Source organism: Phyllobates terribilis, unplaced genomic scaffold, assembly GCF_046119375.1.
Source record: "Phyllobates terribilis strain yellow unplaced genomic scaffold, ASM4611937v1 Scaffold_4__5_contigs__length_816908805, whole genome shotgun sequence".
Lineage (NCBI taxonomy): Eukaryota > Metazoa > Chordata > Amphibia > Anura > Dendrobatidae > Phyllobates > Phyllobates terribilis.
This window is the reverse complement of record NW_027362764.1, coordinates 318,817,955-318,833,349: the sequence shown is the minus strand read 5'-3', so window position 1 is coordinate 318,833,349 and position 15,395 is coordinate 318,817,955. Positions and strand designations below refer to the sequence as shown.

The 15,395-nt window shown below is 49.8% G+C and overlaps 1 protein-coding gene across 2 annotated transcripts in view; it reads left to right on the top strand.

The window, feature by feature from the left end:
* The window catches only part of SACM1L (SAC1 like phosphatidylinositide phosphatase), a 350,039-nt gene that overhangs the window by 320,298 nt on the left and 14,346 nt on the right, over positions 1–15,395 (top strand). The window contains exon 18 of one of the 2 annotated variants that reach the window (XM_073678396.1): positions 1,047–1,205. The exons of the other annotated variant lie outside the window; for it this stretch is intronic. Coding sequence (XP_073534497.1) covers positions 1,047–1,190 — 144 coding nt within the window. The 3' untranslated portion in view covers positions 1,191–1,205. Of the gene's footprint in view, positions 1–1,046; positions 1,206–15,395 lie in introns of those variants that run through there. 2 annotated transcript variants of the gene reach the window in all.

Here is a 15,395-nt window from a genome sequence, read left to right as displayed (position 1 = left end):
CTCCCAGATCTTGCTCAGGTCGTCTGGGAAGCGAATAACGATGTGTTGGTCCATTGCAGTGACCGCCAAGCCAAAAGGGAAGAGCCATTTATAGCTATATCCTTTGTCTTTAAGAGCCAGTAGAAGTGGTCTAAGGTTTCTCCTCTTCGCAAGGGTAGAAGGGGAAAGGTCTTGAAATAGTTGAAGCGGTGTTTCTCCGTAGGTGATATCTTTCAACTCTCTGGCCCTTGAGAGGACAGCGGAGGTATCCACATAGCTGAGTAATCCGCATACTACGTCTCTAGGGGGCTCATTCTGCTTCAGCCTTGGCTTTAGGGCGCGGTGTACTCTCTCAATAACTATAGATTCCGCCCTCTCCTCTCCCAAGAGATTCGCGAAGATTTCTTTAGTGACCTTCTCTAGTGTCTCATTAGCAAATGATTCAGGGATTCCTCGTAGGCGGATATTTTTCCTCCTACTTCTGTTTTCCTGATCTTCAGTTGCGAGGAGGGCCATGTTCAGTAAATGTTGTTGCTGTATGACTTGCGTCCGTAAGCATGTGGCCGCCTCACTAAGCTTCTCATTAGTGGATTCTAGGGCTTCAACTCTTTGGCCTATTTGTTGTAGATCGGACCGTAGTCCCGAGATTTCCTCCATTAGTGGTTTCATTGTGTCCGCCATTAACTGTTTCATAAAGTCCTTAGTTATCAGAGTGTAGTCTTCCCTTGCCAAGTCTCCCTTTGACTCCTCTCCGCTAGTATCTGAGACCGGCAGTTGCTCTGACAAGATTTTCCGTTTCGGTGGGCGTATCTTAGGGGTACGCGTAGTGTTCTGTTGTCTTCAAGTATCTGCCGATGTCTCCTTGTGACGGAGGTTGTTGACCTCCGGAGGGGGTCTTTTGTCGACTTTTTGCACATTCTTTATTTGTTTTCACCATTTTGGAGTACCTAATAACGTGCAGCTTTTTTACACTACTTGAACGTGTTGCTTTATTTAGATGTTCATTGTGATTTCAGTTCTAATAATGTCTTATTTTTGAGAATTTTGCGCTCAATTGTATGGCCTAGGGTCAGGAGCTCGTCCAACAAGTGCAATTTTCAGAAAGGACAGTAGGTGGCAGTAGGACACTGCAGCATCCTGATTCTATGCCTGGCCCACGTCCCCCGAGACTTCTTCTTTTTAATGTTGTGAGTATACACCAAGAAAAATAGTCCCAAAGAATTTCTTATATGTGCCTGGGGAGTATGTCCAGCTTCTTCTATAGGATATAGGACTGAAGATATATATTGCCTGGGATGAGGGAGGGGGTTATGAGGCAGAGGGAGAACTATGAGGCAAAATGTTTTCAAAGTTGTGCCTCTGAAGAAACTGCTTCCTATTCTCTCCCTTCTATGCTGCGCACCTTTGTGAGAATGGCTGCAGATGCAAGGTCCGTATCCCTCTGCCTACCAGTCTCCAGTCTTCTCCCGTCCACCGGCTACAGCAGTGCATCCGTCACCTTCCTCCCCCGTGCCTGTCAAGACAGGACCCCCCCCTCCGGCTCCGCTGCGGCCAGCCGTCACCGACGTCCGTAAGGTAAGAGAGGTGAGTTGTGGAGGGAGGCTGCGGAGGAAGGCTGCTAGTCAAAATGGCGCCTTCTCTCTGGGCTCACCTATGCCCTCACTTCTTGCTCTCAATCCTGGACCTCTGATCGTCACGCAGGGGGTCACAAAGTGGGCGTCTGGGGTCTAGGAATCCACAGGGACCAGTCAGTATCAAGGATCTCTCCTGTAGCACTGTACACCGGTCTTAAAAGGATAGGGTCCGGAGAGCTCCTCTGAAGCATGTCCGTCCAGCAGAACGTTCAGGCCACGCCCCCCCCCCGCCAGGGAACCTTTTAAATTAGGTATCGAGAGAATTTTATCTAGCGACAACAGTACTTTCCTAATATTTAGCTGAGCGACCCTTAACAAAGCCTGCTTGTACAGGAGATGTAAGGTGAGGTAGAATAGAGGCCAGTCTGTCAGCCATTATTTTAGACAATAGCTTGATGTCGATATTTATAAGGGAAATCGGTCTGTATGAATTGGGGGATAATGGATCTTTGTCTGGTTTTAGTAATAATTTGACGTAAGCCATATTTGAGGAAGGGAAAATGGGATCGCCATTAGTTATTTTGTTAAAGATCGATACTAATAACGGGGAAACCTCTTCCTTTAAGGCTTTAAAGAAATCAGAAGTGTATCCATCAGGTCCAGGGGCGTTGTTTGGTTTCAAATTTCTAATTGTATTAGTAATCTCTTCCAATGAAATAGGTTTATTTAATATCGATTTCTGTTCTTCTGAAAATAAAGGTAATTTGACCCTATCTAAGAGTGTATCTGAGAGGGGCTAGGCTTGTTTTGGATTTTTATATAAGTCCTTATAAAATGAGCCTAGGATCTCATTAATTGATTTATGATTCGTGTGAATTACCCCGGTATTTCTTAATTGGAAAATTCCCTGTGGCCTTTTCAGACCTTTTGCTAAATTAGCCATCATCCTCCCTGATTTGTTGCCAAACCAATAGACGTATGCTTCTGTTTGAGATAAATGGAACTTTTCTCTCATATCTGCTTATTGGTTGAATTCAGACTGTTTTTGAGACCATTGTGTTTTATTTAAAGGGGAGGGGTCAAGAAGAAATGTAGTGTAGGCTTGTTTCAGTTCAGAGGATAGTTCACTATATTTTTTCATAACTTTTTTTTTGTGAGAAAACTTATATGCCAACATTTTCCCCCTAAGTACCGCCTTGGCAGATTCCCGTAGTAATGTGGGGTCATCTTGGTGTGCCGAGTTGTCAGACAAGAATTCCTGCCACCATAATTTGAGAGAGGAAATAAATGAATCGTCTTTCCAAAAATAATCTGGAAATCTCCATAAGAAATCAGGGCCCCGAGGGAAATTCTTTGATAGTTCCAAACTTACTGGAGCATGGTCTGAAATAACAATATTATCAATGTGTACAGTTATTAATTTAGCCAACAGAGAAGGAGAGACAAGAATATAGTCGATACGAGACCAAGAGTCATTGGCGTGTGAGAAATGCGTAAATTCTCTATTACTAGGGTTCAGGAACCTCCATGAATCAATCAAATGGCAGGTAGACATAAGAGGTGCTAGCGCTTTGTCATGCAAGGTTATTGATTGCGAAGTACCAGCAGTGTTTTTCCTATCCTTGTGTACTGAAACCACCGATTTAAAATCTCCACCTACTATTTTGTTAGGATTGGAGTCAAGCAAAAGTCTAGTCTCCAATTGTTTGAAAAAGGATTTGTTTCCTATATTAGGGGCATATACATTATAGATAGAGAAGGTTCCACAACATGTAGTTAATGTTAATTGTATCAACCTTCCCTCTCCATCTTGTTGCTGGCTCATGATCTGGTGTATAAATTGTTTATTGATAAGGATTAAGACCCCAGCCTTTCTATCTACGGACGATGAGCCATAGACACCACCCACCCCTAATTTTTTCATCCGGGGGAAATCTGCCTCTGGTAAATGTGTTTCCTGTAGGAGGGCTATATCGGGCTTTAAACGTTTTAAATGCCTAAGGACTTTCATTCGTTTTTGGGGAGACCTCAAACCTTTAACATTCCATGACACGATAAACATATTCAGAGACTGTAGAAATAAACATGCCTGGTGAAATACTTACCAGACAATGATGACATCTAATTAGATTATGTACTAAGGAGCAATGCTCGAACATGTGTAACTAATTTAAGTAACAATAAACCAAAATTTTAGAAAACTGACCTAGCTAGAGCGTAGACACTTTGTATCTGCTCGCTAGGAAAAAAACTTTCCCCTGGGCTTCACTTCTGCCCGACCATGTGTGTAACATTACAAATTACAATTTAACACCATGTAATTATGTTGTTTTTTATCAGAAATTTTCTTCCATTTTGATCCCTTATTGAATCCATTCTCCCCTCCCACCACATTTATGGAAAAAAATAACTTTAGTCAAAGTTGTAAAAGTCTGAGAGGGGAGACGGTCGGAAGCAGTTGCCTCCATAAATACCTTTTTCTCCGGAGTCTCCTGGTGTATAAAAGGAGAAACTCATTGAATCAACGGTTGTTATAGCTCTTGTCTCCTCGCCTCATAGATCCTTTAGGGGACCGTGAGCGAGAAGGAGTTACCCTCTTAGTGGATCTGTTCAGGGCTGGCCCTTGGGCACAGGAGACTGCTGACAAATGAATCTGCTTTAACAGGTGAAATAAATTCCCGGAAAGAGCCATCTGTGTCTTTCAAGCGTAGAGTAGCCAGGTAGCGGAGTTGAAAGCAAATTTTTTCTTTGTGCAGTCTGGTGCATATAGTGCTGAAGGACTTCCTTTTCCTGGTTACTTCAATGGAGTAGTCTTCGAAAAGCAAGATTTTATGGCCTTGAATAATCAATGAGTGGTTTAGTTGTTTGTATGCTCGGATAATGTCTACTTTATCATTGAAGTCCAGAAATTTCATGATGACCTGTCTTGGCCTGATTGTATTATGGGCTCCAGAGATAGCAGGTGGAGAACCAATTCTGTGAACCCTTTTCCACCTTTTTACCTTCAGATAGTTTTAGGGCTTTTGGGACTTCACTTTCGCATAGAGGTTTCAGGGTATTCTGAAGATACGATTCAGGTAGACCCGCCAAACGCAGATTGCTTCTACGAGAGCGATTCTCAAGGTCATCTATACGGTCTCTCAAAATTATGTTTCACGAACAATAGCAGATATTTTGGAATGGTCCTCTTTTGAATCATCCTCGATGTTCGACATTGGTGATTCTAACTCGGTAAGCTGTTTGTCTTGTTCATCTTTTCTGGTTTGTAGATCAAGCAGGGCAGTATTTAGTGTGGATTGTATTATGGCTTTGATTTCAGGTAATAGCCTAGCAGTGACCTCAGACGCTAGTTCTGAAGGGTCCATTTGTGTCTCCCCTTTCCTTGAAGTAGAGTTGCGGGACATTTTGGGGGGTTGACGTGAATCCGCTCCACCCTCAGATTGGGCGGGATGTTCCTCTTGGTCAAAAGTAGGAGCCATATTATGAAGATTGGAGAAGTCAGAGTGGTTGGAAAAGGAAGATTGTTTTTGCCCACTACAGAGAAGGTAGCGGTCCATATAGGCCAATGATATTGTTTGAAGATGGCCTTCAGCTGTGTGAAAATTTCGAAGAATTGCTGAGCTGCGGGAATTAAGAATCGGGAGCCCGGAGTAGATGTACAGGTGGGGGTGAACATGAGCGGTTAATCAGAGTTCACATGGTCGGCGCCTGAACCGGAAGACTCACAAATTCATAGTTTGTAGACTGTAGCTACTACATAAGAAATGGAGAAATCACCAGAGCAGATTATCTATTGACCAGTAATAGACTGAATATGTGAGGCCAAAGTTGGTTATTAGATGGCCATGGAGAGTTGGATGATATCACAAGAGTAGTGAGTGAACAATAGTTGTAATAAATTGAGGCTGAAATGTCCTTGTAGACCCCAAGATGGCATTTGAAGAGAATAGTGAAAAGTAGCTGTTATATTACAAATGTCCACTGGATGGAGTTTAGATGTACCACAGGGACAGTGAAGGTGAACAGTGAAGCATGCTGAGAAATCAGCAATGGAGGACGGTTACTTGGTGTTTAACACACTCCGATATAACTCCTCTGATGTAAGAGATGTCACTGTAATAATCAGAGTTCAATAAAGGAGTATTCTCAGGGTTTTGGCACTCTGCATGGGCCAGATTCAAAGCACACTGACAGCCTCCAAAGGTCTCTGTTGCTCTGCCTCACTAGCGGTGTTAAATCTTCATAGAGAGGCGGGCCATAGACTGATCCCTAGTCCCTAGCCCCTCTCCACTCTATTTCTGCTGGATCGATATAGAGCCCAGGACCAGCAGTGCCCTTATCTCTGCACCACACGCAGTCCAAGGGAAAGCCCCACCGTTCCGCGGCGCAAGATTCCACAGGGGACGCGGCGTACTCCACACCGGTCGCCCCGCTGTCTCCGGTCCACCAGGGAGGAGGAGGTGAGTGCCCCCTTAGAAGTGTTCAGGGGGTGCCGCTCCAAAGCACTCACCCCTGGCTAGTAGATTCTCCTGTCAGGGGAGTGCAGCAGGAGCGGAGGCAGGATCCGGGGATGCATCTCCTCTTGTCCAAGATGGCGGCCGCTCACAGTCCAGGACCCCGTCCTCAGCTTGAGACTCCGGCAACTCCCGCCAAGGAGTGCCGGGGAGAACCGGAGGCAGTTTCTGCAGGCTCTGAGTGGGCAGCAAGCCGGGGAAGAAATTTAGGGTACAGTAACTCCAGAATTAGAGCCCAAATCTTCCTATAAATCAGTGCTCTGCACGAGCTCTTCACAAACACGTCCTGTTCCTTCAGCTTCCGGTGGGCCTGCCATCAAACTGAAGATTACAAAGAAAAATGCACCTCACTTAAAGCATGGTCATTAATTCTTGACCATTACAGGAACAAGTAAATCGAAGGAGAAAAAAGTGTTAAAGTGAAATGTGCCCCCTAGTGTTAGGATACAGTCAAAATAGATCCTAGTTCTACAGTAGGATAGTGACCCAAAGCAAACATCCAAAAGTACATACAAATGCGGAAGATGAAAAAATAGACTCTCTTATTCTGGCCAACAATAAGTACTGATCTAAATCCAATTGAAAATCAGACAGGTACAAGAAACTCGCAAATCAATAAACCTGATCTATAAAAACTGTAAAGAAAAAATAAATCAAAATTGCGGGTTTTTGTTTGCCGCAACTCTACAAAAAAGATAAGAAACGATCAAGGCGTCGCAGATATCCCAAAATGGTGTTAATAAAAACATCACTTAACCACGCAAAAAAACAAGCCCTCAGGCTGGGTGCCCACGTAGCGTTTTTCAAGCATTTATGCTGCGGAATTTCCGCAGCGTAAACGCTTGTGAAACGCTAGGTAATCCGCACCCCATGGTCCCCAAGGGGATTCCGCATGTTCTATGCACATGCTGCGGATTTTTCCGCAACGTTTATGCTGCGGACAAAAATCTGCAGCATGTCATTTAATTTTGCGGAAACGCAGCAGAATGGCCGCCATTGACTTGCATTGAGACGTATAGAATGCGCGTCTGTACATTTTTACAAGCGGCTTCTATGCGTCTCTATGTGCGGATGGTACCCAGTTCTGGAGGAGAGGAGACTCTCTTCCAGACCTGGGTACCATTGTACCTGTAAAAAAAAGAATAAAATAATAAATAAAGTTTATACTCACCTTTCCGAAGGCTTCTCTGCATGCTGGCATCGCTGAAGGACCTTCGGTGACGTCACAGTCATGTGACCGCAGGCCCTTCACCGCTCTGTCTCGCAATATGCCGGCAGCCAGGAACCAGCCAGGAAGCAGCGCTGCAGCCACGCCGGGGCATCGGGGGTGAGTATAGCTTTATTTTATTTTTACTGTTCACACTGTATAAATCCATGCTGTTTGCATGGATTTATACAGTGTGATCTAGTTGTCAAGCACTTTCCAAGTGATTCTATCGCCTGGAAAGCGCTTGTCAATCTGCATGCGGAAACGCATGTGAATCCGCATGTGGATCCGCATGTATTCTGCAGGAAAAACGCATGCACAATCTGCATGCTTTTTTTCTGCCAGGGAGATGCAGAAATGCTGCAGAAATTTTCTGCTTCATGGGCACATAGCCTCACATAGGGTTTTGAAAAATAGCAGCTCAACACACATTATATACACTGCTCAAAAAAATAATTGGCACACTCAAATAACACATCCTAGATCTGAATGAATGAAATATTCTCCTGATGAGGTTGCGGATGGTCTCCTCTGGGATCTCCTCCCAGACCTGGACTAAAGCATCCGCCAATTCCTGGACAGTCTGGGGTGCAACGTGACGTTGGTGGATGGAGCGAGACATGATGTCCCAGATGTGCTCAATCAGATTCAGGTCTGGGGAACGGGCAGGCCAGTCCATAGCTTCAATACCTTCATCTTGCAGGAACTGCTGACACACTTCAGCCACATGAAGTCTGGCATTGTCCTGCATTAGGAGGAACCCAGGGCCAACCGCACCAGCATATGGTCTCACAAGGGGTCTGAGGATCTCATCTCGGTGCCTAATGGCAGTCGGGCTACCTCTGGCGAGCACATGGAGGGCTGTGCGGCCCTCCAAAGAAATGCCACCCCACACCATTACTGACCCACTGCCAAACCGGTCATACTGAAGGATGTTGCAGGCAGCAGATTGCTCACCATGGCGTCTCCAGACTCTGTCACATGTGCTCAGTGTGAACCTGCTTTCATCTGTGAAGAGCACAGGGCGCCAGTGGCGACTTTGCCAATCCTGGTGTTCTGTGGCAAATGCCAAGCATCCTGCACGGTGTTGGGCTGTGAGCACAACCCCCATCTATGGAAGTCGGGCCCTCATACCACCCTCATGGAGTCAGTTTTTAACCGTTTGTGCAGACACATGCACATTTGTGGCCTACTGGAGATCATTTTGCAGGGCTCTGGCAGTGCTTCTCTTCCTCCTTGCACAAAGGCGGAGGTAGCGGTCCTGCTGCTGGATTGTTGCCCTCCTACGGCCCCTTCCACGTCTCCTGGTGTACTGGCCTGTCTCCTGGTAGCGCCTCCAGTTTCTGGACACTACGCTGACAGACACATCAAACCTTATTTCCACAGCTCGCATTGATGTGCCATCCTGGATGAGCTGCACTACCTGAGCAACTTCTGTGGGTTGTATAGTCCGTCCCATGCTGCCACGAGTGTGAAAGCACAGCCAACATTCAAAAGTGACCAAAACATCAGCCAGATAGCATTGGTACTGAGATGGTCTGTGGTCCCCACCTGCAGAGCCAGAGCTGAGCGTGTCTTGATAATTGCCAATAATTTCCATCTATTGTCTATTCCATTTGCAAAACAGCATGTGAAATTGATTGTCAATCAGTGTTGCTTCCTAAGTGGACAGTTTGATTTCACAGAAGTTTGATTTACTTGGAGTTATATTCTGTTGTTTAAGTGTTCCCTTTATTTTTTTGAGCTATGTATGTATGTATACACATATATATAAAATATACTATTCTACGCCCGGATGGCGAGCATTTTTATTGGTATATGGTCTCCCATGCTGGTATTTGTGCTGCCCCCATCCTGTTCCCCCATCCTATTATGTGCTGCCCTCATCCCTATCCTGATATGCATGGCACGCCTCATCCCTATCCTGGCATGCATGGCACCCCTCATCCCAAATTTGATATACATGGCACCTCTCATCCCAATCCTGGTATGTATGGCACCCCCCATTCCCCAAACTCGATATGTATCGCCCCCTCATCCCTCATCCTGGTATGCATGGCACTCCTCATCCCCCAATCCTGGTATGCATGGTACCCCTCATCCCCCAATCCTGGTATGTGTGGTCCCCTCACCCCCAATCCTGGTATGCATGGTCCCCTCACCCCCAATCCTGGTATGCATGGCACCCCTCATCCCCAAATCCTGGTATACATGGCACCCCCCATTCCCCAATCCTGGTATGTATGGCCCCCTCATTCTGGTATGCATGGTACCCCTCATCCCCCAATCCTGGTATGGTTGGTCCCCTCACCCCCAATCCTGGTATGGTTGGTCCTCTCACCCCCAATCCTGGTATGCGTGGTCCCCTCACCCCCAATCCTGATATGCATGATCCCCCTCATCCCCCAATCCTGGTATGCATGGCACCCCTCACCCCCCAATCCTGGTATGCATGGTACCACTCACCCCCCAATCCTGGTATGTATGGTACCCCCAATCCTGATATGTGTGGCCTCCTCATCCCCCAATCCTGGTATGTGTGGCCCCCTCATCCCCCAATCCTGGTATGTGTGGTCCCCTCATCCCCCAATCCTGGTATGTGTGGTCCCCTCATCCCCCAATCCTGGTATGTGTGGCACCCTTCACCCCCCCAATCCTGGTATGCATGGCACCCTTCACCCGCCAATCTTAGTATGTGTGGCACCCTTCACCCCCCCCAATCCTGGTATGCATGGTACCCCTCAATCCTGGTATGTGTGGTACCCCTCATCCCCCAATCCTGTTATGTGTGGCCCCCTCATCCCCCAATCCTGGTATGTGTGGCCCCCTCATCCCCAATCCTGGTATGTGTGGCCCCCTCACCCCCCAATCCTGGTATGCATGGTACCCCTCATCCCTTTCACACTGCACACATACAAAAAAAATAAACACTTATACTCACCTTTCTTCCTTGTGCTCCAGCGCTGCTGTGTCCTGTTCTGCCGGAGGCCGGGGGAGGAGTGCGGCGCCGGAGTACGAGCGTGCCCATACCGCCCTGTCCAGCACCATTTTGCTGAAGACACACTGCAAATGTGTCTTCAGTAAAATAGCCCTATGCGCTTGCGCCGATTCAGACGCCTTCACTCCGCCCCCGATCTCCGGCCAGAAGAGAGGCGCCACGGCAACGCTCCTCCCGGTCAGGTAAGTATGGCGCCAGAGATCGCGGTATGCGTTCAGTGTCTACGCATACCGCAATCTCCGGCGCCATACACTCCTCTTACCTGTAATGGCTCCTTGAGTTCTTCTGTCTGGAGCCAGACTGCGCAGGCATGTCTTGCTTGCACAGTCTATAGAGGCTTCAGACAGAGATGCGCATCTCCCGTTATATCTATATATCTATCTATCTATATATGTATGTGTGTATATATATATATATATCTATAATATAATCGGAGCTGCGTCCCTCTGTCTGAAGGAGTTTTCCCACGGCGCCTCTCTTCTCGCCGGAGACCAGAGCAGGAGTGAGGCGTCGGAATCGGCACATGCGCATCGCGCTATCCGGCACCATTTTATTGAAGACAAATTTGCAGTGTGTCTTCAGCAAAATGTCGCCGGACAGCGCGGTATGGGCACACGCGTACTTCGGTGCCACACTTTTCCCCTGGCCTCCGGCAGAACTGGACACAGTGCTGGAGCACAGGGAAGAAAGGTGAGTATAAGGGTTTATTTTTTTGTATGTGTGCAGCGTGATAGGTATGAGGTGTGCCATACATACCAGGATTGGGGGGTGAGGGGTGTCATGCATACCAGGATTTGGGATGAGGGGTATCATACATACCAGGATTGGGGGTGAGGGGTGCCATGCATTCCAGGATAGGGATGAGGGAGTACCATGCATTCCAGGATTGGGGGGTGAGGGGACCATGCATACCAGGATTGGGAGGTGAGGGGACCATGTATCCACGCATACCAGGATTGGGGGGTGAGGGGTGCCACGCATACCAGGATAGAGATGAGGGGGTACCATGCATACCAGGATGGAGGGGTACCACACATACCAGGATTGGGGGGGGTGAGGAGACCATGCATACAAGGATACGGATGAAGGGGTACCATGCATACCAGGTTTGGGGGATGAGGGGTGCAATGCATACCATGATTGGGGGGTGAGGAGTGCCATGCATACCAGGATTGGGGGGGGTAAGGAGTGCCATGCATACCAGGATAGGCATGAGGGGGGTACCATGCATACCAGGATTGGGGGGTGAGGGGACCATGCATACCAGGATTGGAGGGTGAGGGGGGGACCATGCATACTAGGAGGGGGGTGAGGGGACCATGCATACCAGGATGAGGAATGGGGTGCCATGCATACCAGGATGGAGGGGTACCACACATACCAGGATTGGGGGGGTGAGGGGACCATGCATACAAGGATAGGGATGAAGGGGTACCATGCATACCAGGATAGGGATGAAGGGGTACCATGCATACCAGGTTTGGGGCATGAGGGGTGCCATGCATACCAGGATTGGGGGGTGAGGAGTGCCATGCATACCAGGATTGGGGGGTGAGGAGTGCCATGCATACCAGGATTGGGGGGTGAGGGGACCATGCATACCAGGATTGGAGGGTGAGGGGACCATGCATACCAGCATGAGGAATGGGGTGACGTGCATACCAGGATGAGGAATGGGGTGCCGTGCATACCAGGATGAGGAATGGGGTGCCGTGCATACCAGGATGAGGAATGGGGTGCCATGCATACCAGGATGAGGGGTACCACACATACCAGGATAGGAATGAGGAGGTGCCATGCATACCAGGATAGGGATGAGGGGTGCCATACATACCAGGATTGGGGGATGAGGGGGTATCATACATAGCAGGATAGGGATGAGGGGTACCATGCATACCAGGATAGGGATGAGGGGCACCATGCATACCCAGGATAGGGATGAGGGGTACCATGCATACCAGGATTTGGGGGTGAGAGGACCATGCATACCAGGATTTGGGGGTGAGGGGACCATGCATACCAGGATGAGGGATGGGGTTCCATGCATACCAGAATAGGGATGAGGGGTACCTTTTATACCAGGATAGGAATGCGGGGTACCATGCAGGATTGGGGGATGAGGAGGCCATACATACCAGAATTGGGATGAGGGGTGCCATGCATACCAGGATGAGGGATGGGGTGCCATGCATACCAGGATGAGGGATGGGGTGCCATGCATACCAGGATGAGGGATGGGGTGCCATGCATACCAGGATGAGGGATGGGGTGCCATGCATACCAGGATGAGGGATGGGGTGCCATGCATACCAGGATGAGGGATGGGGTGCCATGCATACCAGGATGAGGGATTGGGTGCCATGCATACCAAGATTAGAGGATGAGGAAACCATGCATACCAGGATGAGGGATTGAGTACCATGCATACCAGGATTGGGGGATGAGGAGTGCCATACATAACAGGATTGAGGGTATGCATGGCACCCCTCAATCCTGGTATGTATGGTACCCCTCATCCCCCAATCTGGGTATGTGTGGGCCCCCCTCAACCCCCCAATCTGGGTATGTGTGGGCCCCCCCCCAACCCCCCAATCTGGGTATGTGTGGGCCCCCCCCCCAACCCCCCAATCTGGGTATGTGTGGGCCCCCCCAACCCCCCAATCTGGGTATGTGTGGGCCCCCCCCAACCCCCCAATCTGGGTATGTGTGGGCCCCCCCCAACCCCCCAATCTGGGTATGTGTGGGCCCCCCTCAACCCCGCAATCTGGCTCTGTGTGGGCCCCCCTCAACCCCCCAATCTGGCTCTGTGTGGGCCCCCCTCAACCCCCCAATCTGGCTCTGTGTGGGCCCCCCTCAACCCCCCAATCTGGCTCTGTGTGGGCCCCCCTCAACCCCCCAATCTGGCTCTGTGTGGGCCCCCCTCAACCCCCCAATCTGGCTCTGTGTGGGCCCCCCTCAACCCCCCAATCTGGCTCTGTGTGGGCCCCCCTCAACCCCCCAATCTGGCTCTGTGTGGGCCCCCCTCAACCCCCCAATCTGGCTCTGTGTGGGCCCCCCTCAACCCCCCAATCTGGCTCTGTGTGGGCCCCCCTCAACCCCCCAATCTGGCTCTGTGTGGGCCCCCCTCAACCCCCCAATCTGGCTCTGTGTGGGCCCCCCTCAACCCCCCAATCTGGCTCTGTGTGGGCCCCCCTCAACCCCCCAATCTGGCTCTGTGTGGGCCCCCCTCAACCCCCCAATCTGGCTCTGTGTGGGCCCCCCTCAACCCCCCAATCTGGCTCTGTGTGGGCCCCCCTCAACCCCCCAATCTGGCTCTGTGTGGGCCCCCCTCAACCCCCCAATCTGGCTCTGTGTGGGCCCCCCTCAACCCCCCAATCTGGCTCTGTGTGGGCCCCCCTCAACCCCCCAATCTGGCTCTGTGTGGGCCCCCCTCAACCCCCCAATCTGGCTCTGTGTGGGCCCCCCTCAACCCCCCAATCTGGCTCTGTGTGGGCCCCCCTCAACCCCCCAATCTGGCTCTGTGTGGGCCCCCCTCAACCCCCCAATCTGGCTCTGTGTGGGCCCCCCTCAACCCCCCAATCTGGCTCTGTGTGGGCCCCCCTCAACCCCCCAATCTGGCTCTGTGTGGGCCCCCCTCAACCCCCCAATCTGGCTCTGTGTGGGCCCCCCTCAACCCCCCAATCTGGCTCTGTGTGGGCCCCCCTCAACCCCCCAATCTGGCTCTGTGTGGGCCCCCCTCAACCCCCCAATCTGGCTCTGTGTGGGCCCCCCTCAACCCCCCAATCTGGCTCTGTGTGGGCCCCCCTCAACCCCCCAATCTGGCTCTGTGTGGGCCCCCCTCAACCCCCCAATCTGGCTCTGTGTGGGCCCCCCTCAACCCCCCAATCTGGCTCTGTGTGGGCCCCCCTCAACCCCCCAATCTGGCTCTGTGTGGGCCCCCCTCAACCCCCCAATCTGGCTCTGTGTGGGCCCCCCTCAACCCCCCAATCTGGCTCTGTGTGGGCCCCCCTCAACCCTTTCACGCTGCACACATACAAAAAAAATAAACACTTATACTCACCTTTCTTCCCTGTGCTCCAGCGCTGCTGCGTCCTGTTCTGCCGGAGGCCGGGGAGGAGTGTGTCACCGGAGTACGCTCGTGCCCATACCGCGCTGTCCAGCGCCATTTTGCTGAAGACACTGCAAATGTATCTTCAGTGAAATGGCGCCAGATAGCGCTATGTGCATGCGCCTATTCCAACGCCTTCACTCCGCCCCCGGTCTCCGGCCAGAAGAGAGGCGCCACGGCAACGCTCCTCCTGGTCAGGGAAGTATGTAAGTATGGCGCCGGAGATCGCGGTATGCGTTCAGTGTCTACGCATACCGCGATCTCCGGCGCCATACACTCCTCTTACCTGTAACGGCTCCATGCGTTCTTCTGTCTGGAGCCAGACTGCGCAGGCTATAGAGGCTACAGACAGAGACACGCATCTCCCATCTATCTATCTATGTGTGTATCTATATATATATACATATATATGTGTATATACATATATAGATAGATAGGTATACAGTACAGACCAAAAGTTTGGACACACCTTCTTATTTAAAGATTTTTCTGTATTTTCATGACTTTGAAAATTGTACATTCACACTGAAGGCATCAAAACTATGAATTAACACATGTGGAATTATATACCTAACAAAAAAGTGTGAAACAACTGAAAATATGTCTTATATTCTAGGTTCTTCAAAGTAGCCACCTTTTGCTTTGATGACTGCTTTGCACACTCTTGGCATTCTCTTGATGAGCTTCAAGAGGTAGTCACCAGAAATGGTTTTCACTACACAGGTGTGCCCTGCCAGGTTTAATAAGTGGGATTTCTTGCCTTATAAATGGGGTTGGGACCATCAGTTGTGTTGTGCAGAAGTCAGGTGGATACACAGCTGATAGTCCTACTGAATAGACTGTTAGCTGCATTTTTCTTGCCATAATACAAATTCTAAGTAAAGAAAAACGAGTGGCCATCATTACTTTAACCGGTTCCCGACCGCCCACTGTACATAAACGTCCGCGCTGCCTGGGCTCTGTGCAGCGCGGACGTTTAAAAACGGTGGGTGGTCCCGCAGCGCTCAGGACCCCC